The sequence below is a fragment of the Muscardinus avellanarius genome (genome assembly GCF_963383645.1).
Source record: "Muscardinus avellanarius genome assembly, chromosome: 16".
NCBI classification, from domain to species: Eukaryota; Metazoa; Chordata; class Mammalia; order Rodentia; family Gliridae; genus Muscardinus; species Muscardinus avellanarius.
The window spans coordinates 4,598,716-4,621,678 of record NC_137802.1 but is presented as its reverse complement, the minus strand read 5'-3'; the positions used below and the strand labels follow the sequence as shown (position 1 = coordinate 4,621,678).

Sequence of the window (22,963 nt, the reverse complement as noted above, 5' to 3'; positions counted from 1 at the left end):
AAATAATTTTTAAAAAATGGGTTTGGGAGTGTAGCCCGAAGGTAGAAGGGTTTCCAGGAACCCCAGTACCACACACACAAAAATAAATAAATAAATAAATAAATAAATAAATAAATAAATAGGACCGAGGGGTGTAGCTTGGAGGTAAAATGTCCCTGGGTTCCATCCCCAGTACCAAGAAAGAAGAAGAAAAAAAAAAAAGACTAAAATATAGAACTGGGAGTGTAGCTCGGGTTAGAATATCCCTGAGTTCCATCGCCGGTACCTCAACAAGAACAAAAAAGCCATCAGGGCGCATCCCCTTGACCCAAGGCAGTGACCGCTCGGCCCAGCTGGGGACCCTTCCCTGAGCATCCCTCCGGCTCCGCAGCATCCTCCCTCCGCGCGGTCCTGGTCCTCCCAGCGCGGCCACAGCGCCGCCCAGCGGCCGGGCGTGTTTCTACACGCGGGCCGAGCCCCGCCCCACCGGCTGCAGCTTCTGCGCCTGCGCAGCGTCGCGAGCCTTCGCAAAGCGCCGCCCCCAACAAACGTGTCCCTCGCGCCGCGCCGTCGGTTTCCAAGGCAACCTGGGTGCATCCCGGCCCGCGCGCACAGGGCCCGGGCGGGTCCCCCCGACCTCCCAGCCCCGCCATGGCGGCGGCGAGTCCCAGCGTCTTCCTGCTCATGGTCAACGGGCAGGTGGAGAGCGCCCAGGTGAGCGGCCATGGACTCCCCTGGGCCTGCCCCCCAGGCCCCCCGACGCCCTTCCCGCCATCCCGCCCCGGATTGCCGTCCACGGAACCCGCCATCCTCCCGCCTGGGCTAGGCGGGATGACGGGTTCAAGGACAGCCTCAGCTCCTTAGTGAGCCCCCCGCAACTCAGTGAGACCCTGTTTAAAAATAAAAAGACTAAGAAATAGGGCTGAGGGTGTAGCTCGGAGGTAGCATGCGCCTGGGTTCCATCCCCGGTACCACAAAAAAAAAAAAAAAAAAAAAAAGCGAGAGAAAAGAAAGAGAAAAAGAAAGAAAGAAAAAGAAATGAAGAATCAGGATGCTTTGGTTAGCGGTGGCCTGGACAGATCCAGGGAGGGTGTTCCTATGAGACCAAAGGGACGCTACTCTCCGTCCTTGACACTTTATAAGAACCATTTGGTATGTACAAATAAATGCCAGCGTTCACCAAGTCCTCGGCATGCACCGAGCTCGATGCTGGGGCACGGCTACCCTCCGATCCTCCTGACAACCCAGTGAGGTAGGTGTGACTGATAGCCCACTGGACAGCTGGGGAAACCTGCCCCAAGCAGTTGAGGCCGGGCCTTCAAACCCGCCTCTCTCTGACAGTCAAAGCTTTGCTACAGGGCCAGGCGTGGTGGCGCACGCTTGTAATCCCCGCGCTTGGGAGGCTGAGACAGGAGGATCGCGGGTTCAAAGCCAGCCTCAGCAACTTAGGTGAGGCTCTCAGCAACTTAGTGAGACCTTGTTTCCAAATAATAATATAAAATAGGGTTGGGGGTGTAGCCTGGAGGTAGAAAGCTCCTGGGTTTCATCCCCAGTATCACAAAAAAACCAAAATAAATAGACAAACACAGGCCTTCAGTGCCTTGATGGCAGGAGGCGCAGGGGGCTGGTGGAGCCCAGAAGTGGCCCTAAGGCCACCGGGGTCTCTGGGCAGTCTCCCTGAGCGGCAAATGTTGGAGGATGAGCCAGAGTTTCCAGCCAGTGGCATGGGAGGGCACATTGGGCAGAAGGCAGAGCCTGGGCAGGGGGCTCAGGGGCAGCAGCCAGGCTCTCCCGCGGGCTCCCTGTCTCTGCCCCCAGCCTCTGCTCAACTCCAGGTCAGCATCCCCAGCCGCCTTGGACCCACCCCAGGGGCCTCGTGTTGTGAGGTCCTCGGGCCGCGCTGCCCAGCGGAGCACGCGCCTCGGCCCCACACGTCCCAGCAAACCACCCCTGTATGTTTTCCCCGCAGTTTCCAGAGTACGACGACCTGTACTGCAAGTACTGCTTTGTGTATGGCCAGGACTGGGCCCCCACGGCGGTAAGCAGCAGCCTGCCTCCCTCCCTGACCGCCTGGGCACTGTCGGGTGTCTGAAGGGTTCCACCGAGCCCTCCAGAGCCAACTGAGGGGCGCCAAGTCAGAGGGACCGGCGTGAGGCGGGGTGGAGAACTGAGACGCCATCGGGCACCCCCGCGCCTGCATCCCCTCCCTCACCTCACCCCGCAGGCTTGCCGCGGAGGGGACACGTGTGCGGTGCAGCCCGGCGCTCCTGCTGTGGACGCCATGCCAGTCCCCTCCCCACTTGGCCTGTCATTGGCCACTGAGAACGCTCCAGGGAGTCAGGGCAGGGCAGGGGCTCCCATTCCGAGGTTGCCCTGGGCTCTGCCTCTGCCAGGAGAAGGCCGAGCTGACCGCCTCGGCCAGCCAGCCAGCCAGCCGGGCGTGGTGGTGCACGCCTGCAACCCCAGTATAGCAGGATCCAGGGTTCAAGCAATTTACTGAGGCTCTCAGCAACGCAGTGAGACCCTGTCTCCAAATAAAAAATAAAGTAGAACTGGGGTGTAGATCAGAGGTTGCATGCACCAGAGTTCCATCTCTACTGCCCAAAAGATAAAAAAATATATATATATTTTTGCAGTACTGGGGATGGAATCCCGGGGCATTCTACCTCTGAAGTAAACCCCCAACCCCATTTTTTAGCCTTTTTTTTTTTTTGTGTGGTACTGGGGGTGGAACCCAGGGGCTTTCTACCTCTGGGCTCTACTCCTAGACCTATTTTATACTTTATTTGGAAACAAGGTCTCACTAAGTTGCTGAGAGCCTCACTAAGTAGCTGAGGCTGGCTTCGAACCTGTGAGATCCTCCTGTCTCAGCCTCCCAAGCACTGGGATTACAAGTGTGCACCACCACGCCCGGCTTAGCCTTTTTTTTTTTTTTTTTTTTTTTTTTTTTGGTGGTACTGGGGTTCCTGGAAACCCTTTTACCTCCAGGCTACACTCCCAGACCTATTTTATATTTTTATTTGGAAACAGGGCATCTTAAGCCAGCAAGGCTGGCTTTGAACCTGTGTGATCCTCCTGTCTCCGCCTCCCAAGTGCAGAGATTACAAGCGTGCATCATCACGCCCCGCAGCCTTTTTATGTTTGAAACAGAGTCTCACTGAGTTGCAAAAGGCCTTGCTAAGTAGCTGAGGCTGTCCGCGAACGGTGACCCTCCAGTCTCAGCCTCCCAAATGCTGGGATTACAAGCGTGCACCACCACGCCCGGCTCACAAAAATAAATTTTAAAAAACTACCAGCAAGGCTCAGCCCGAGCAGCCGGAAGTGGCACGGGCGCCGTCTGAGAAGACTGTGGGCACGGCAGATCCTGGAGAACGGTCTGGAGCCAGGCCCAGCCTGCCTCGGCGAGATGTCCTGGTCACCCAAGTGTGGACCACGCTGTAAGCCATCAGCCCGTCACACCATCACCATCACCAAGTTTTGGCAGAAGAGCAGCCAGAGACGGGCCCCGGGCACCGTGAGGGTGCGGGCGGCCGAGTGGAGCCACTCCGGGAAGTAGGAAGCCCCAGCAACCGTGACGCCCCAAGAAACCAAAGGCAAAGGCACATGGCGGCGTAGAGAGCACGCGCCTGGCCCCCCAGCTACACACGATGCTACCAGAGCCCGATGCGAGGGGTCCCAACAGGTCGGGTCTGGCCACTCACCCTAAAATGAACTGGAGACAGGCAGGAAAGGCGCTTCAATCAGCACGGCCATGTTGGGAAGACAAGGGAGATGAGGTAGGCCAGCCCTGCCTCCCAGGACTGGCGTGAGCCGTCGAGGGCACAGGCAGCCCCAGCGCCCGGCCGGTCACACGCTGGGCTGGCTGATCACGAGCTCAGGTTGGTCAGGGGACCTTGTTGCAGAGAGCAGCTGCTGCCAAGTGTGGAGGCGCAGGCCTGTCCTCCCAGGACTTGGGGGGCTGAGACAGGAGGATCGCAGGTTCAAGGCCAGCCTCAGCAACTTGGCGAGACTCCTGTTTCAAAAACAAAACAGAGCCCAGCCTTCAGGAGGCTGAGACAGAAGGATCCAGGTTCGCAGACAGCCTCCGCTACTTAGCGAGGCCCTTTGCAACTCAGTGAGACCCTGTTTCAAGATAAAGACTAAAAAATAGGCCTGGGAGCCAGGCGTGGTGGCGCACGCTTGTAATCCACATGCTTGGGAGGCAGAGACAGAAGGATCACGCAGGTTCGAAGCCTCGCTGTCTTAAGAGACCCTGTTTCCAAATAAAAATATAAAAAATAGGTGTCTGGGAGTATAGCCTGGAGGAAGAAGGACTTCCAGGAACCCCAGCACCACCAAAAAAAAGAAAAAAGAAAGAAAGAAAAATAGGTCTGGGGGTGTAGCTCGGAGGAAGAATGCCCTGGGTTTCATCCCCAGTACCACAAATAAATAAATAAATAAAATAAAAAGTGACTAGTGGATCAAGTAAGATAAGTCAGGAGATGGCCGCAGAGCAGCGTGGTGCCGTCCAGCTCACGGCTGTTGCTTGCACACACCCTTGGTAGAGGAGGGAGAGGATGGCGAGCCCTCTGCTGTGCGGGGCGGGAGGCGGCGGCAGGGGCTTCTGTGATGGGGAGAGTCACACGTGTGTGCCGTGGGCATGGTGCGGGGGGACCGGTGATGTGGGAGGGTGGGCGCGAGCCCCGCCGGGGTGTCCATGTCTGGTGGGGGGCTCAGGAGAATGCACCCCCTTATCAGACCCAAGACATACCTCCCGCACCTGCCCACGGGGCGTGGGGTAGGAGAGGGGCTGGCATTAGACGGGCCATCGTGGTCACTGTGTCCCCCAGGGTCTGGAGGAGGGGATCTCCCAGATCACGTCCAAGAGCCGAGACGTGCGGCGGGCGCTGGTGTGGAACTTCCCCATCGACGTCACCTTCAAGAGCACCAACCCATACGGCTGTGAGTCTGGGGGCCCCGCGGGAGGCGGGCTGGCGCTCCCACTGCACCCCAGGATCGCCTGGCCACCCGGGGCCGCCCTGGCCTGGTCCGCACGTGCCGACCCAGCCCTGCCCTCCCAGGGCCTCAGATGGTGCTCAGCGTGTACGGGCCCGACGCCTTCGGAAACGACGTGGTCCGCGGCTACGGGGCGGTGCATGTGCCCTTCTCGCCCGGCCGGTAGGTCCTTGGTCCTCGCCCCGACCGAGCCCAGTACCCTTCCCGAGGGCTCGTCCACAGACAGCAGACCCTTTCCTTTGGGCTCTTGGGGGTGCTCTGGGGTCCCCCGGCGTGGCCTGTATCCCAGAAGAGCCCTGCTACGCCGCACGCACCCGCCTCCCGCCCAGCACCTCTGTGCGCACCGGTCACAGGTACAAAAGGACCATCCCCATGTTCGTGCCAGAGTCGACGTCTAAGCTGCAGAGGCTCACAAGGTGAGTGGGGTTTCTTCTGCCGGGGCGGACGCCTGCCACCGCTCCTACGAGGCGCCTGGAAGCCTCTCCAGGTCCTCACGGCTTAGAGGCCCGGCCCCTGGGGCCTGCCCTGGCAGGCAGCACAGGGCTGTGTGATTTTACTCTGCACCTCGTTAAAAAAATATATTCATTATGTCACATGGTGCAGAGGAAAAACTCGCATCAAATGGGAAAATGCTCGGGACGTAGCGTGCCAGGCATTCGGTAGAATACAAAGCAGGTGTAGTGGCGCACACCCGTCACCCCAGGACTTGGGAGGCTGGGGCAGGAGGAGCTCAGATTCGAGGCCAGCTTCAGCAATTTGGCAAGACCCTGTTTCAAACTGAAATAATACAAAGAGGTGGTTGTGGAGCTTGGAAGTAGAATGCCCCTGGGTTCCATCCCCAGGACAATTTTGTTTTTTAGTGTTGGGGACAGAACCCAGGGGCATTCTGTTTGCAAGCTCCACCCTCAGCCTGATGTTTTTATTCCGTATTTTTGAAACAGGGACTCACTGAGCTGCATAGGGCTCACAAGTAGCTGAGGCTGGCCTCGCACGTTGGGTGCTCCTGTTTGAGCCAAGGACTGGGATTATGGGCTTGCGCCACCACGCCCGGCCACAAAATGAACTCAAAAAGTAGCACCCAGCAGTCTGAGCCAGACCCCCTGGAACAGTCAGTGGCCGGAGTAGCTTCTATTCGTCAATTGCTACAGCCTTCCTGTGAGGCGCCGGGGCAGGGCGTCTGAGCGGATCTGTGGCCAGAAGCAGGTGCTCTGGGTCCCAGGAGAGCTGTCTGGGAGGTCCACAGAGGCGCCAACTCTGGCCGTGAGGAGCGGCGCTTAGGGGACTGGAGTTTGGGGTGTAAGTGCCCCCGGCTGGAGTTACCGCCACCCCCCGCAGGTTAGCAAGGATGAGGGGGGGGGATGCAGGACCAGCCAGGTTCCAGGGGCGCCAGCCAGCAGCCCCTGCCAGCCGGGCCAGCACCCCACTGGGTGGAGTCGCAGCGCCCCCGCCTCCCTCGCCCAAGGACTGGGACCTCTCGGGGGCCAGGCGGGGGAGGTTTAGCCACAAGCCCTGGGCAGGACGATGGCCGCTTGAGGCGGGCTTTAAGATCCATGCGGCCCCCATGCCACGGTGGTGGCCCCTGGGGGGGGGGGCTCTGGGCCAGCAGAGCAGGACCTTCTCGCCGGGCCCAGGCCTGGCAGCCCCCCCCACCCGGCGTCAGCCAGGGCGGGGTGATCGCCAGGCCTTGGGCGCCCAGAGGCCGCTGCCTGAGCCGCAGCACGCTGGGCTGATTTCTGTGGCCACTGGAACAGATTACCAAGAGCTCTGTGGCGGGCGTCAGACTACAGAAATGTGTCTTCTCACGGTTTGGTTTTGGTTTTGGTTTTTTGGTTTTTTTTTTTTTTTTTTTTTTTTTTTGCGAATCTGGGGATGGAACCTGGGGGCATTCGACCTCCAAGCTCCACCCCCAGACCTATTTTTATTCTTTATTTTGAAACCGGGTCTCACTGAGTTGCCGAGGGCCTCGCTAAGTAGCTGAGGCTGGCCACGAACCGCAATCCTCCGGTCTCAGCCTCCTGGAATCTTCCCACAGTTTTGAGGGCCAGAAGTCCCCAGATGGTTATCTCGGGGCTGAAATCGGGGCTGTCAGAGGCTGTGGGGGGTGGGATGCCTTGCCTCTCGGGCTTCTTGGAGCCTTTCTTTTATTTTTATTATTATTATTATTTTTATTATTATTATTATTAATTTTGCAATACTGGGGATAGAACCTAGGAATAGTCTACCTCTGAGCTACACCCCCCAGCCCTATTTTCTATTCTTTATTTGGAAACAGGGTCTCACTGAGTTGCAGAGGGCCTCGCTAAGTAGCTGAGGCTGGCTGCGAACCAGGATCCTCAGTCTCTACCTCACAAGTGCTGGGATGACGAGCACGCGCCCCCACTGGGCTCAGCAGGTTTTTGCAAATAAGATCGCTTTCCAGGAACACACACACACGCACACACACACGCACGTCTGGGCCGCACGTCTGGGCCGGCGCCTCAGCCCCTCCACCCTGGCTGCACGGAGCAGCTACTTGGCTCCTAAGTGTGTCCGGCCTGCTGGCCGCCGTGCCCCGCCGCGGGTCCTCAGCCCACGGGGCCATCTCCTGCCTCCGGCCCTTGCTGGGTACATTTTGCCTCGGGCAGCCCGCCTCTGCTGAGTCAGGTGCTCGAACTGCCCTGAACACCCAGGAGAGACCTGGCCGTGCCCTCGCAGGGGGCTGTGCCTCGGCCTTGCTCTCTGAGGGGGAAACAGGCTGTAATGCACGTGCCCGGGGAGGGCGCACGAGGGCACCGGCCTAGGCACGCCTGGAGCCCACGAGGCTGGGCTCACCCAGCACCCTCAAGGGAGGGCCGTGGCCTGGGGAGGCCGCACAGCGCTCCTGGAGGTAAACTGACGGCTGGCCTGGACCCCTGCTGCCTTAGTGGGGCCTGCCGGGCGTCAGATGGCCGTTGCTGCCGCCGGAGCAGCCGCGGCCAGACCCTCCCCGGGAAGGCAGAGGTGTGGACGGCCGTCCCCAGGAGCCTCCACCCCAGCCCGCAAGGGAGGTGCCCGGCGCCGCCTTTCCCAGTGGACAGAACTGGCCAGCCCCGGCCCCCACACCAGGCCTCGTCCCCACCTCCCTGGGGAGGGGGCTTCTGTCCCGGGGTCGGCTCTCTCCATGCTCACCCACGCCCCCCGCTGTGTCCACAGCTGGTTCATGGGACGGAGGCCCGAGTACACGGACCCCAAGGTGGTGGCCCAGGGCGAGGGCCGGGAAGGTAAGGCTTGGCACCCGCCGCCTCACCCCACCCTCCTCTGGGTGGGGACCCACTGGGCCTCCAAGCAGGTGGGGTGAAGGTCAGGGACCCCACAGGAGCTGCCCAGAGTTCTCCCAGCAGAGGTCTTGCCATGTCTGTCTGTCCATCGCGGCGCCCAGGCCGGGTCAGTGTCTGTGCCCTCCCGGCCCTGCTGACGCCGCCCTTGTTTGCAGTGACCCGTGTCCGCTCCCAGGGCTTCGTCACCCTCCTCTTCAACGTGGTGACCAAGGACATGAGGAAGCTGGGCTACGACACGGGGCCCGTGGACACACAGGGCGCCCCAGGGCCCAGCCCGCCCTAGGTGGCCCAGCGCTCCCAGAACAAGGGCTTCCCTCCGAGCCAGGCTGGTGCTGGGGCTCACAACAATAAAATGGTTTTATATAATAAAGTGTCACCTTTTCAGAGCACCCAGGCCAGGCCGGGGCTGCCTTCGTGCCCGTCCCTTGGGAGTGCGGGGCGCTGCGCACAGGGAGGGGCAGCCGGAGCCCTCACGCCTCCCAAGGAGGCTGAGTGGAGTCTGCGCTCCTGCCGCGTGGCTCTGTGACCGCCCGCCACCTCTGGCACGAAGGAGGGGACCCCAGAGCCAGGGGGCGGTGGCGAGGCACCGGGGATGGGGCTCCTGCTGGAATGGGGCCTTCTAGCGAGTCCCACAGCCCAGCACCCTGGTGCCGGGGGTCCCCAGGCTCTGCGGCAGGAAGGCCCGAGGCTGAGCCTCCTGCTTTGGCCTCCAGCAGGATGGGTGGGCGCCCAGCTCGCTGTGACCAGCCGCACGACCAGCTCAGCACAAGCGCCCGCCTGGGCACAGCCCTGCGCGGGGCACAAGCGGCAGCCTTCTCCCACCTGCGACCACTGGGCTGGCCCCGGGCTGGCCTCCCACGTCTTCCCCGAGACGCCCTCCGCCATGTCTGGTTTGGTCTGGGGCACTGGGATTGAACCCAGGAGCTTCCCACCTCCAACAGGAACCTTGGAACACAGACCTTTTTTGTTGTTCTTGGTGGTACTGGGGCTCCTGGAAGCCCTTCTACCTCCGGGTTACATTTCCAGACCTATTTTTATACTTTTTTTGTTTGGAAACAGGGTCTCTTAAGCTAGCACGGCTGGCTTTGAACCTGCGCGATCCTCCTGTTTCCGTCTCCCGAGCACGGGGATGACAAGCGTGCACCTGGTACTGGGGATGGAACCCAGGGGCCTTCTACCACCGGGCTATATTCCCAGACCTATTTTATATTTTATTTAGGGTCTCACTAAGAGGCAAGTAGCCGAGGCTGGCTTTGAACCTGCGTGACCCTTGGTCTCAGCATCCCAAGTGCTGTGATTACAAGCGTGTGCCACCGGGCCCAGATTTTTTATTTTTTATTTTTTTATTTTGATGGTACCGTGGTTCTGGAAACCCTTCTACCTCCGGGCTACACTCCCAGACCTATTTTACATATTTTATTTGGAAACAGGGTCTCTTAAGCCAGCAAGGCTGGCTTCGAACCTGGGCGATTCTCTTTCTCCGCCTCCCAAGCGCGGTGATTACAAGCGTGCGCCACCGCGCCCAGCCTCATGCCCAGATTAATTATTTTGAAATGTTCAGGGTTGCAAAGGGCCTCGCTAAGTAGCTGAGGCTGGCTGCGGACTGCAATCCTCTGGTCTCAGCCTCCGGAATGCTGGGGTTACAAGCGTGCGCCGCCACGCCCAGATCAAACTCTTTTATTTTTTGCTTTGAAACGCCTCACCGGGTGTGGTGGCGCACGCTTGTAATCCCAGTACTTGGGAATTGAGACAAGAGGACCCCAGGTTCACACCAGCCTCAGCTATTTAGTGAGGCCCTCTAACTCGGACCCTGTTTCCAAATAAAGCAGATTGGGTGGTACAGCTTGGAGGTTTCAGAATGACCCTGGATTCCATCCCTAATGCCACCAAAACACCCAACATGGTCTCACTGAGTTGCTGGGCCTTGCTTAGCTGCCCAGGCCGGCCTCCAACCCGTGACCCTCCTGTCTCAGCCTCCCAAGTACCGATCCCGGCCTCCCCCCCCCCCGCCTCAGCCCCACTTAAACACAGAAGAGCCGCAGTAACTTTACAGTGAGCAGCGCGTACCCACCGCCTAGGGCCACGTGACCACCGATCATCCCCGCGGCCGGCTCTCTGCATCCGCGGGCTCCACATTCGAGGCTTCTCCCAACTACAGATCAAGAATATTAGGGAAATAAGGCATTTGGGTTTTTCTTTTTATTTTTTGTGGGTACTTGTTATTAAACTCTGGGACATTCTACCTCTGAGCTACACTTTCAGCCCTATTTTATTTTTGAAACACGGTCTCACTAGGCTGAGGAGTCTCATAATTTGCTGAGGCTGTCCTCGAACCTGCGATCCTCCTGACTCAGCCTCCCAAGTAATAGGATTACAGGCAAGCACCACCATGCCCAGTTTCCTTTTTAAATTATTATTATTATTATTATTAATTATTATTATTATTTTGTGGTGCTGGGGATTGAACCCGGGGCATTCTACCTTCAAGCTACACCCCAACCTGATATTTTATTCTTTATTTTGAAACAGAGTCTCACTAAGTAGCTAAGACTGTCCACAAACACAGTTCCTCCTGTCTCACAGGAGGAACTGGCAGGGGTGCTGGACTCTGGGCCGGCGGCCCTCGGGAGCCCAAGCATGTGCCAACATACCTGGCTCCTTTTTCATTTTTATTTTTTTGCAGTACTGGGGATGGAACCCAGGGGCATTCTACCTCCAAGCTACACCCCCAGCCCTATTTTTTATTCTTTATTTTGAAACAGGGTCTGCGTTACAAAGGGCCTAAGTAGCTGAGGCTGTCTGCAAACTGCAATTCTATCTCAGCCTTCCAAATGCTGGGATTATAAGCGTGCACCAACACAGCTGGCTTCCTTTTATTTTTTAATAAAAAGGTCTCACAAAATTACCATGTGCTGGCCGGGCATGGTGGCACATGCCTGTAATCCCAGCATTCAGTGATACCCTGTTTCAAAATAAGGAATAAGCCGGGCATGGTGGACACTCTTGTGATCCCCGTGCTGGGGAGGCTGAGACAGGAGGATCGCGCAGGTTCGAAGCCAGCCTCGGCTACTTAGTGAGGCTCTCAGCAACCTAGTGAGACCCTGTTTCCACATAAAGTATAAAAAAGGCCTGGGAGTATAGCCCGGGGGTAGAAAGCCCCTGGGTTTCACCCCCAGAAACACACACGCACACACACACACACGGGCTTTGCATGATAAAGGCGTGATACACAGACTCCATTTGAACAAAGAAACTCTGCTTTCTGGCCCATACTGAGCTCCCATCACGATCCCCGGGCCCCTGTGCCTGGCTTACCTGAGGACAGGCGGAGGCAGGAGTCAGACAGCTCGCTTTGTTTTCTGCTGCTCTGCAACAAATCATCCTCTAGCTGTATATTTTTTTGTAATTATTTATTTTGTGGTTCTGGGATTGAGTGTTCTACCCCTGAGCTACACCCTCACCCCCTTCTATCTTTTTGTTTTGAGACAGGATCTCACCAGGTTGCTGACTCTCACTCCATTGCTGAGGCTGGCCTCAAGCCTGCGCGCCTCCTGCGTCAGCCTCCCAAGGGCTGGGATGGGAGCGCACACCACCACGCCCGGCTGACCCGGGTGCGGGATTCGCAGGCGCCGGCTCAGCGGCGGTGCTGTGCGCGCGCTCTGTGGCGGCCCCTCAGCTGGAAACCTCTGTTCTCCAGCGCTCAGCCGCTCCTCGTGCTGGAACCGGGCAGCGGGGTTGCCAGCGCAGCCGTGAGGGTCAGCCCATGCGCCCGGGGCGTCCACCGGGCCCTGGCTGTATCCTCCACGCAAACGTGGGGAGCCGCGCCCCAGGGGTGAGGCCAGATTCAGTGTTGGGGGGGGGCTCGTGATCACCAGCTATCTGAAGAAACCCCGTTGCTACGGGACCCAAAAGCGGGGGGCAATGGCTGACTGGACAGGCCTGAATACCGCGTGTCGCGCGGGGGCCGAGGGCCTAGGACCTCCTGCTCCGAGTGGGGCCAGCGCCTGGCCGCGTGACGACCTACTGCTCCCGGGCCGCCCAGGCAGCTCCGGGGCCCGGCTCAGGGCCCCCAGGACCAGGCGGCGCCCCGCCGCGCCCCACCAGGCTGCTCCAGGCAGGAAGGACAGAGCCAGAGACCGCATCATGATACAAATGATAAATTATATTTATACGACCAATAAGTATCAACAGTTGACACAAGATCAGAACCAGACGCCGGCTGGGACCGGGCGCTGGGACCGGGCGCTGGGCCGGCGGGGGCTTCCTCCCACGGGGCGCCGCAGCAGGTACGGGCGCGTGTGACACGCCGGGCGACAGGGAGGCCGCGCCCGGGCCCTCGCTGGCTGTCATGCCGGGGCCTCCGTCACACCGCGATGGGTTGTTAGAAAACTATGACTGACGCCAGGCGGCTGGGCCCTGCGCTGGCCCAGGCCCTGGCACCTCTGGAGGAAAAGCACCGTCCTGGGCGGGGGGGCGCCCGGCTCCACGGCCCGTGGTCCCCTACCCGGCCCTGACCGCAGGAGCCCGGCCCGGCCCCCGAGGGCAGGCCGGTGTGGGCCCCCGGTTCTGGCAGGGGTGCTGGACTCTGGGCCGGCGGCCCTCGGGAGCCCAGACCAGGGCCATCCCTCCTGTGTCGGTGCTGAGGCTGCGGCCTCTTTCTGGAGCCAGCGAGGGCTGGCAGGTGGCCGCCGCCCTCGGAGCTGGAGTGATGGAGCCAAGGTGGGAGGAGGCAGAAGCGCCCACCAGGCGAGGTGCCTGGACACGGGCGTCGGGACCGTCCTGCCCTGGAGGGGATGCAGGTCTTTTCTGGCTTGTAACGTGGGACCTAATACTTTTTTTTTTTTTTACAGTGATCGGGGGTTAGTGGGGGGTTGAGATCATCTTTTTCTTCATCTCCAAAAAAAAAAAAAGAAAGAAAAGAAAGAAAAAAAGGGAGGACTTCTCAGTCCGTGACCTGTGCCTGGGAGGGCCAGGGCCAGCCCGGGTCCCTCGCTCGCTCCCCTCAGCCTGGGGAACACGGCACCCTGAGCGCGCCCACTCCCGACTCCCACTGTGAACAGAGGCCCCGGGAACCCCTCGCGCCTCGAGTTAAAAGAGGAATTAGTCGACAGGAAGACGGTGAGAGACTTCCGTGTGTTAGACTTTACCCTTTAACTTTCAAGATGATGCTCTGCTGGCGAGAAAAAAAGCCTCTCTGCGGTCCGGCCCCACCAAGAGCCGGGCGGTTTGGTAATTCACCAAAACCCAGTTACGAAGGGAAAGGCAGCTGGAGCTCGGAGTTTTTGTTGTTGCTGTTGGTTTGTTTGTTTTTTTTTAATATCTTTTTTGTGTAACCAAATTTTCATCCTTTCTCCTATACTTTGCTTTCGTTTTTCCATAAGGCATTTTTCTCGTCACCTAAACATCTCGTCCGTCTTAAATGTTCTTACAGAGTTAAAAACCATAAATAAGATTTAGACCACTTAGCAGGACACGTGCCCAGATCCGAGTCAGCCAGACCTGGTAAATTCTATCAAAACTAGACAGTTAAATAAGAGCCACGTTATAAAAATATTAGCCAAAAAAAGACTATTAGATAATTCTGCAAACTCAAATATGAAACTGTACTAAACAAAACCTGTGCAAACGTGTACAAGCAGGGCGCGGGGCCGCGCTCGGTTAGTGTGAAGCTGGCTCCAGCGGCCGCGTGCACGCGGGGACCGCGGGGTGACGCGGGGTGTCCCGCGCCGCCCGCCCCGGCGCTGGCTGGGCGGTGAGCCGGCCGAGGAGCCCGCGGGAGCCAGGCATGGGGCGGCTGGGGACAGGAGAGCAGGCCGGCAGCGCCGCCAAAGCCTGGCACCCCACCTCCGCCCTCACCACCAGCCCACGGACCGTCCCGCTTGCCCGCGTCCTCCGGCCAAGTCCTCCAGGGCCCTCTAGAGGAGGAAAGGGTTGGTTGTGCCGGTGGCCTGAGCCGCCGCCGGGGGGATGCCCACGCTGCCCGCCATGTTCATGGCTGCAGGGCCCAGCGACGTCAGAGCGGGGCCCCCGGTCCCCAGCGCCGGGTGTGGGGCTGCCGCGGCGGGCTCCATCCCCGAGCCAGGCCCAAAGGCCGCGCTGCTCCCCAGGACTGGGCTCCCCCGCAGCTGGTTCAGTGTCAGCGGCTGGGGCTGGTTCACCTGGAAGGGGTTCACGGGGGTCGTGGCGGTGGCTGCACCTGGGGAGAGAGTGCGAAGGGGCTGAGCAGGAAAGCAGGGTCCACTCGGGTGGGGCGCAGCCACCCTGGCAAGACGGCCGGGTGGCACCCACAGCAAACAGCTGCAGGGGGCCTGGGGGAGCACAGGTGCCCGGGGGTGAGGGCGCGGGGCGCGGGAGAGCACCGCAGTGTCCGCCACACCTGGCCGCACGGGCCACGCAGCCCGGGGCAGCTGGGCCTGAGACCCACGCTCAGGGACGGGCTCCCAGCTGAGGAGATACGGCTGGTGCGGAGCAGACCGCAGCCGGGCAGAGCCAGGCTGCCACACGTCCTCCTCGTAGCCAGTCCTCAGGAGCCATGGGGCGTGCAGAGGGCAGGGCTGCCCACCGCCCCAACTAGGTGGGCGGGGAGCCTATGGCCCTGGCCACCGCAGCTCCTGGGGCCTGCAGGCACGGTGGCGGGTGAGCTGCAGGCAGCTGGGGACCCAGGCCCTAAGCCAGCGTCACCCATGGGACTTGGGGGTCCCAGGCGCTCCTTGTACCCACTTCTGACTGCAGACCCCGTCCTCTGCCTGCTGGGCCGGTGTTCAGGATCCTCTGCCTCCCTGCTGGGTGGAGACCCAGCATGCTCTGCGACCCCGTGGACCTGGAGGCTGCCCGATGCTAAAGGGCCAGCTTACCCCCACCCCGCCCCAGAGGGTTCTGAGCAGCAAACCCTGGCTCTTCCTCAGACTCAACCTGGACACACGTGTACCCACCTGGTGCCAGGAAGGGGTTGAGGGACTGGGCTGGCGGGGCGGGCCGGGTCACCAGCGAGTCCAGGTTCACCAGGGCCGCGTTGGGGCCCAGGAAGGACTCCGGGGTTTTCCTGGCACTGCTGGGCTTGCTGGGGCCGGCGGCCGGGGGCTGAGACTCAAAGGGGTCGGGGCTGGTCGTTCCGTTGTTCTGGGGCGGCAGAGAGGTCGTGGACTCGGCTGCAAGACAAGGACACGTGTGGCGCAGTGAGGCTGGGGCTGCAGCCCCGGGAGCCTCGGCCACCGACCCGGGGCGGCACAGGGTCCCTGGACGCCAGGGCTGCGCGCAGGACACGCCCCTGCACGGTGCGTCCCAGCCCGAGGGAGAGACCCAGCGGTCATGACGGTCAGAGACCCGCTGTCCACAGAACCAGCATAGAAGGCGGGGCGTGGGAACACAAGGTAACAGGGAAAACAGCTTCCAGAGCAGCCAGTGCAAAGGCGCACCGCACACCTGCGATCCCAGGATGGAAGGCTGAGACGGAGGACTCAGGTTCAAGGCCGGCCTCCCGACTTAGTGAGACTTCAGCAGCTTTGCAAAGACATGTTTGAAAATAAAATAGGGAGCCGGGCGTGGTGGCGCACGCTCGTCATCCCAGCATCCGGGAGGCTGTCTCGAGACCTGGAGGATCGCAGTTCGCGGGCAGCCTCAGCTACTTAGCGAGGCCCTCTGCAACTCAGTGAGACCCGGTTTCAAAATAAAGAATAAAAAGTAGGGCTGGGGGTGTAGCTCGGAGATCGAATGCTTCTGGGTTCCATCCCCGGACCCGCAAAAATAAATAAATAAATAAATAAATAAATAAATAAATAAATAAATAAATAAAATAGGGCTGCAGGTATGGTGTGGAGATAAAATGTTTCTGGGTTCAATCTCCGGCACCAAAAAAATAAAAGCAGGACCCAAAACAGTAAACAATATCTCTGACACAATGTCTCCCCAAGACATCACTGTGAGCTCCTAGTAAGGAATGGATAATTTACATTTTTTTTTATGGTACTGGGGATGGAACCCAGGGCATTCTACCTCCGAGCTACACCCCCAGCCCTACTTTTCTACTTTTTATTCTTTAGTTTGAAACTGGGTCTCACTGAGTTGCAGAGGGCCTAAGTGGCTGAGGCTGTCCGCAAACCGCGATCCTCCTGTCTCAGCCTCCCGAATACTGGGATGACAAGCGTGCGCCACCACGCCCGGCTAATTTACACTTTTAATATAGAATTTTACATTTTCATTTTCTAAATTTTCTACAAAAAACACTTTCTCGATAGTAAGAAGAAAGCAACCTGTATTTTATGGGTGACTTTTTTTTTTTTTGGTACCAGAGATTGAATAATCCAGGGGCATTCTACCTCTGAGCCATACCCTCAGTCCTTCTTATTTTTAAAAATTTCTAATGAATTTTAAAATCACAAAAAATGCTTCCAATCTGTTATTCTATTAAATCCAGGATGGGGGACAGGACTCAATTCTATCTGATAGTAGAGTTGAACAAATAAGCCTTCTAAGAGTTCAGAAAAAGATACTGGGGGTAAAACAGTGGCTGAGTGTGGGCAGGAAAATGGTAAAATCCTGTGTGTGTGTGTGTGTGTGTGTGTGTGTGTGTGTGTGAGAGAGAGAGAGAGAGAGAGAGAGAGAGAGAGAGAGAAACAGACAGACAGACAGACAGACAGACAGAGACAGAGACTAGGGACTGAATCCAAGGGCATTCTACCTCTGAGCTACACCTCTAGCCTAATTTAATTCTGAAACAGGGTCTCACTAGGTTGATGCGAGTCCCAGGTTCAAGGCCAGCCCCAACTCAGTGAGGCCCTCAACAACTTAGTGAGACCCTGTTTCAAAAGTAAAATAAGCAGGCGTGGTGGCGCACGCTCGTCATCCCAGCATTCGGGAGGCGGAGACAGGAGGATTGTGGTTCATGGCAGCCTCAGCTACTTAGTGAGGCCCTTTGCAACTCAGTGAGACCCAGTTTCAAAATAAAGAATAAAAAGTAGGAAAGTAGGGCTGGGGGGTAGCTCGGAGGTAGAATGCCCCTGGGTTCCATCCCCAGTACCACAAAAAATAATAAATAAATAAAGGTGGGTGTGTGGCTGAGGTAGAATGCCCCTGGGCTCAATCCCTAGCGCCAAGAAATAAAAAGTAAGTCAGTCCGCGCTTCCGTAACGACGACCAGGCCGCCTTCCTCCCAGAGGCAGGGCTTGGGCATGAACACGCGGCAGCTTAGCGTGTCCTCTGGCCTATGGGGCGTGTGAGTCGTTTTTCTGGGCCCACCTCGACTGCCAGGCGCTTTTCTCCGCACCCCAGGCCCCCGGCCCACGGGAGAGAAGCCAGGCGGCCCTGGGCCCGGGGCCCCTGGGCAGGGGTTCTAGGCAGTGCTGGCTGAACGGAGCTGTCGCCTGTGGGGGAGACGGCGGGGGATGGACAGAGACCGGCCCTGTCCACACCCAGGGAAGTGGTTCTGGGGCACAGGAGTTGGTTGGGGACGGTGAAGGGACAGGTCGGGTCAGACCTGGAGGCTGGGCCGGCAGCAGCACCAGCAGCCACGGGCCCAGCTGACCTGAGACACGGCCCCAGGCGAGGGGCCAGAGGGGCCAGGGAGCAGGAGGCAGAGAGGCCTGGACCTTCCGGACTCCACTGCCGTGTTAGGGTCCCTGGACCAGGCGGGCCATACTGTTTTTAATTATTTTGAAACAGGGTCTCACTGAGTTGCAAGGGCCTCACTAAGTAGCTGAGGCTGCGAACTGCGATCCTCCTGTCTCGGCCTCCCGAGTATTGGGATTACAAGCGCGCGCCGCCACGCCTGGCAAGTCTTGATCTGTTTATTCAGGGATTGAGCCCAGAAGCATTCTACCTCCCTGGCCCTTTTTTTGGTTTTTGGTTTTTTGGTACTGGGGATGGTACCCAGGGACGTTCTACCTGAGCTATACCCCCAACCCCCCCTTTTTTTTTTTTGATACTGGGGATGGAACCCAGGGGCACTGTACCTCTGAAGTATAACCCCAGCGCTATTTTCTATTCTTTATTTTGAAACAGGGTCTCACTGAGTTTCAGAGGGCCTCACTCACTAAGTAGCCGAGGCTGGCCACGAACCTGAGGTCCTCCTGTCTCAGCCTCTCAGGTACTGGGATTGCAAACGTGCGACTCCACACACAGAGGAACCCCGTGAAAGCTCAGGTTCCCCAAGAGCTGAGCCGGAGGCCCTCAACAGCAAGGACACCCCCTCCGCCTACCTGCGTTCTTTGAAGTTCGGAGGTTGTCAAATTCCGAGAAGTCGTCCTTCGCTGTACCATTGAAACTGCTGAAGAGCTCAAAGGGCCCTGCGGGGACAGAGGCCGGTGGCCCGGGCATCTCCCGTCACTCCCCGGCCGCCCGAGGGCAGACCGCGGGGCTCCTCCTGCTCACAGGGCAGGGCGCAGGCCCGAAGCGGGCAGCCGGTCTCCTGGCGGGCGGGGACAGCGGAAACCAGGGCTCGGCCGCTGGCTTCTAAAGCCTCCGCTGGCCTCACCCCTTAGGGTGTGGACAGCTGTGAGCGGTGCCTGCACCTGCCGCAGCCCTTCTCGACGCCCGGGTGCCCCTCAGAGGGCTTGTAGGGCTCGCACGGGGGTTCTCAGGGGCCAAAGGCTAATGTGGCCAGGGGAGAGAAAGCAGCGCCCCGGCAGGCACTGCGGGGCCTCACCCGAGGAGGATGCGGGCTTGGTGGCCGAGGCTGCGGCCCAGGCATCCGTGGTCTTCCCGGCGCTGGGGGCGGGCTGCTGTGTCGCTGCCCAGGGATCCGAGCTCTTGGGGACGGAGTGCGCACCGGCTCCAGCAGGCACTCCCCACGGGTCCACAGAGGCGGCCGGCTTGGCCCCTGCAAAGAGGCAGGGTCGGGACTCAGAGGTGCCTCAGAAAGTCCGGGCAGCTGGGACACCATGGGCCACACCAGGTTCAGGGTCCTGCGCTAAGCGGGGCGGCACCCAAAGCGCGTCCCCAGAGCTAGAGCCCAGGGCCCATGGCGGGGAGGGTCGGCGCCAGGCCCGGGTCACCCAAGATGCCCCCCTCGCTAAGGACGGGAGAGGCAGCAAGGGGCCGTCTCCACGCGCCCGCCCCGGAGCAGAACCTGGGTCCCCCGTGACAAGGAGCCCAGTGCCTGCCCACCCAGAGGCCCCGCTCCGACGGGCTTTGAGTGGTTTCTGCTTCCTGACAGGTGTGCGCCCAAAGACCGCCAATAAAGAGCAACGCAGCAGCGGGCCGGGCGCTCGGCAGTGGGCGACGCACGGCCTTCGACCTGAGCGACAAATCAGCTTAGTGGGCGCATTTCGTGTGCGTGTGCACGTACATGCGCGTTACTGGGGACTGAACTCGGGCATTCTCCGAGACACATCCCCAGTCCTTTTTCTTTATTAATTTTGAAACCGGGTCTCACTGAATTGCTAAGTCCGGCCTCCAGCCCGAGATCCTCCAGTCTCAGCCTCCCAAATACTGGGATTCTGGGCACGCACCGCCACACCCAGCTTCCCTGCAAAACTTTTCAACCTCGCCTGCAAATGGGGAGTGCTGGGTGTCTCCCACATTCTCCGCACAGTCGCACCCCGAGGGCCTCCAGGTGCTCTGTGACCGCGGGAGGGTGATCAGGACGCCCGACGTGCTCGCGACCGCACAGGACCGCCGTCCGTTTCCGCTCAAGTGTGACGCCAGCTGTGAGCTCTTCTCCTGTCCTTTGGAAGCACCTCTCGGGCTGGGGAAGCGCCCCGGCCTTCGGGACTGACCAAGGTGTTTCTTTCTTTTCAGTGAGTGGCTGATGAACTTTATTTCGTCCTCTATTCAGATGACTGCATCATCTCCCTCTTTTAACCTGCAAACGTTGATACATCTTCTGTGTACTGAGGTCGACAGTTCTCTGCCTACGGATTGATACATTTTCTGAGCGCCGGCTCTTCCCAGTCTCCCTGGCTGCTCTGGGGTTTGAGGTGCTCCTGGCTTCACCAGCTTGAGCGTCAACAGGTGTCGCCGGCCCGGGGTATCTGTGCTCTTGCTGCGCCGTCTCCATGTGCTGTCACGGTCAAGGTTACACCGGCCTCAAGAAATGAGCAGGCCGGAGCGGCGGCGCGCGCTCGTCATCCCAGCATTCAGGAGGCCGAGACCGGAGGCTCACGGTTCGTGGACAGCTCAGCTGCTTAGCGAGGCCCTCTGCAACTCAGCGAGACCCGGTTTCAAAACTAAAGACTAGCCGGGCGTGGTGGCGCACGCTCGTCATCCCCGCGCTTGGGAGGCGGAGACAGGAGGATGGCGCAGGCTCGAAGCAGCCGCGCTGGCTTAAGAGACCCTGTTTCCAAGTAAAATATAAAATAGGTCTGGGAGTGTAGCCCGGAGGTAGAAGGGCTTCCAGGAACCCCAGTACCACCAAAAAAAATAAAAAAGTATGACTACAATGCAACAATAAAAAGATTTTAAAAATTAAAAAAATTAAAAATAAAGACTAAAAAACAGGGCTGGGGGCGTAGCTTGGAGGTGCAATGCCACCCCCAGTACCGCAAAAAAAAAAAAAAAAGAAAAAAAGGAGAAAAAGAAATGAGTAGGAGTGCTCCCTGCTTACTAAGAGGAATTTATTTATTTACACAGATATCAAGTGGAACTTTCTTGACTGTTGCTAGATTTTTCCAGTAAAATCCTTTGAGTGGGTTTGGGGAGGTGGGGGTTTGGGCAGGGTTTATTTTTTAACTTGTGTGTGTGTGTTACTAGGGATTGAATCACCGAATCCAAGGCATTCTACCTCTGAGCTACACCCCAGCCCAGTTGATCTGAAATTTGAGACAGGGTCTCACTAGGCTGACGAGTCTCGCTGCTGGCTGAGGCTGGCCTCGAACCTGCGCTCTTCCGCTTAGCCTCCCAGGCACTGGGGTTACAAGCGTGTGCCATGTCTGGCCATATGGTTCAATTTCTTTCAGGAGGATAGGACTACATTTCTTTTCTTTCATGTTTTATTTATACGTGGAACGTATTGAAAATGGTGTATTTATTAGATTGTGCTGGGTGCCCTCTCCCCGCCCCCAGCCTTCTCCCCTCCCACTAATGCGTGCCAGGTTACCACGCCCTATTCACACTGTTACACACATTCGGATGTAGCGCCTCCACTGAACACCTCAGCCTTCTTCCTCTCCTCTCCTCCGTCTGGCTCTGCTGAGGTCTCCCCTCCACCATCTGGGGTCCCTCTGGTGTTCCCACTGCTCCCTAGCTTGGGCACATTAGAGAAAACACGGTCCCTTCTCTCTCTGTGCCTGGCTGATCTCACGTAACATAATGCTCTCCAGCTCCCTCCGACTTCTTGCGAATGCTATTATTTTATTCTCCTTTACAGCTGAGTAGACTTCCATTGTGTGGATTTCCCATAATTTCGCCATCCATCCCTCTGTTGGTGGAGACCTGGGCTGGCTCCATATTTTGGCCGTTACAGACTGTGCTGCTATGGACATGGCTGGACTATCTTTATTCCTGTTATTTGTCAGCTTTGCCAGGTCTTTTTTCTTTTATCTATTTTATGTGTGTTTTCGGGTGTTTTTGTGTGTATGTGCGTGTGTGCTATCAGAGATTAAACCCAGAGACAGTCTACGTCTGAGCTACGCCCAGCCCTACTTTAATCTGTATTTTGAAACAGGGTCTCATACGGCTGATGAGAATCTCACTACCTGCTGAGACCATCCTTGAGCCCGCGGCCCTCCGGCCTCAGCCTCCCGAGCGCTGGGATTGCGAGTGCGCGCCGCCGCGCCCGGCTCCAGTTCTTGCTACTTTGACGAGACTCGCAGCTCACAAGGCTCTTGGCTCCAGCTGGAAGGCCCAGGTTTCCCCTCACCTTCTCTGCATCCGCTGAGACGCGCTGGCAACAAGCTCTTGTGCTCTGTGGCCCAGACGCCGCCGTGTCTCCTCCGCTCCTCCTCCGTCCGTTTCTGCAGTTGCTTGCAAATTTACAATGCCTTTTTCTCGCTGTCCTCTTTGGAAGAAGGTCAGTTTTGCTAGGTAGGAACGGGCCTGGTTTAGCGGTGTTCTTCAAGCACACTGAAGACCCTCGGCCGCGCAGCAGCGGCATCTATGCGGCTCCTTCCTGGCGTGCCCGCTGGTCCTCCCTGGCTGCTGTCGTCTCTTGATAATGAGCTAGTTCCCAGCTTCCAGCTCTGAGTCCCTTCCCACAATTTTTATTTTTTATTTTTTATTTTTTTTGCGGGTCTGGGGATGGAGTCCAGGGGCATTCTACCTCTAAGCTACACCCCCAGCTCGATTTTTTCTTTATTTCCAAACAGGGTCTTACTGAGTTGCAAAGGGCCTCACTAAGTAGGAGCTGGGGGTGTGGCTCAGAGGTAGAATGCCCCTGGGTTCCATCCTCAGTAACACAAAAAATAAAATAAGATGACAAGAACAACATAAATAAATAACAATAAAATAACAGGCTTGGCCGAGGACCACAGTGCCTAGCAACCTGCACCACACATACGGTGGGAGAAGTGCGCGCCCAGGAGGCCGTGCGTGCAGAATGAGGTCTGCGCAGCTCCGACCCCAGGCCGGCGGGGACGCGCTGCCCGGCATGGGAGCTTCCACAAAGGGGGCCCGGCCCGGCTGGGCGGGATCCAGACCGTGCAAGTGAGCGCAGCCCTGGAGCGTCCACGCAGGCACGGCCCCACAGCCCAGCTCCTCCGGTGGACAGCGGCCAGCACCAGCTGGCCCCGGGATGTGGCTGGGGGCTCCCCTCCGTGAATGGA

At 58.4% G+C, this 22,963-nt stretch overlaps 2 protein-coding genes across 5 annotated transcripts in view; one reads left to right on the top strand and one right to left on the bottom strand.

The window, feature by feature from the left end:
* Nucleotides 1-630: 630 nt before the first annotated feature.
* On the top strand, nt 631-8,553 carry B9D1 (B9 domain containing 1; the record flags this gene model as incomplete). Its single annotated transcript, XM_080713662.1, has 7 exons — nt 631-693; nt 1,949-2,017; nt 4,809-4,920; nt 5,040-5,136; nt 5,328-5,390; nt 8,146-8,213; nt 8,426-8,553. The coding sequence occupies 7 exons, from the start codon at nt 631-633 to the stop codon at nt 8,551-8,553; spliced, it is 600 nt and encodes a 199-aa protein (XP_080569788.1).
* A 5,632-nt stretch (nt 8,554-14,185) lies between these two features.
* The window catches only part of EPN2 (epsin 2), a gene marked incomplete at both ends in the record, with an annotated part of 30,097 nt that continues 21,319 nt past the window's right edge, over nt 14,186-22,963 (bottom strand). For all 4 annotated transcript variants that reach the window (XM_080713262.1, XM_080713263.1, XM_080713264.1 and 1 more), the window contains 4 exons: nt 14,186-14,466; nt 15,203-15,418; nt 18,464-18,550; nt 18,910-19,083. In XM_080713262.1, the coding sequence (XP_080569388.1) occupies nt 14,186-14,466; nt 15,203-15,418; nt 18,464-18,550; nt 18,910-19,083 (758 nt within the window). The remainder of the gene's footprint in view (nt 14,467-15,202; nt 15,419-18,463; nt 18,551-18,909; nt 19,084-22,963) is intronic.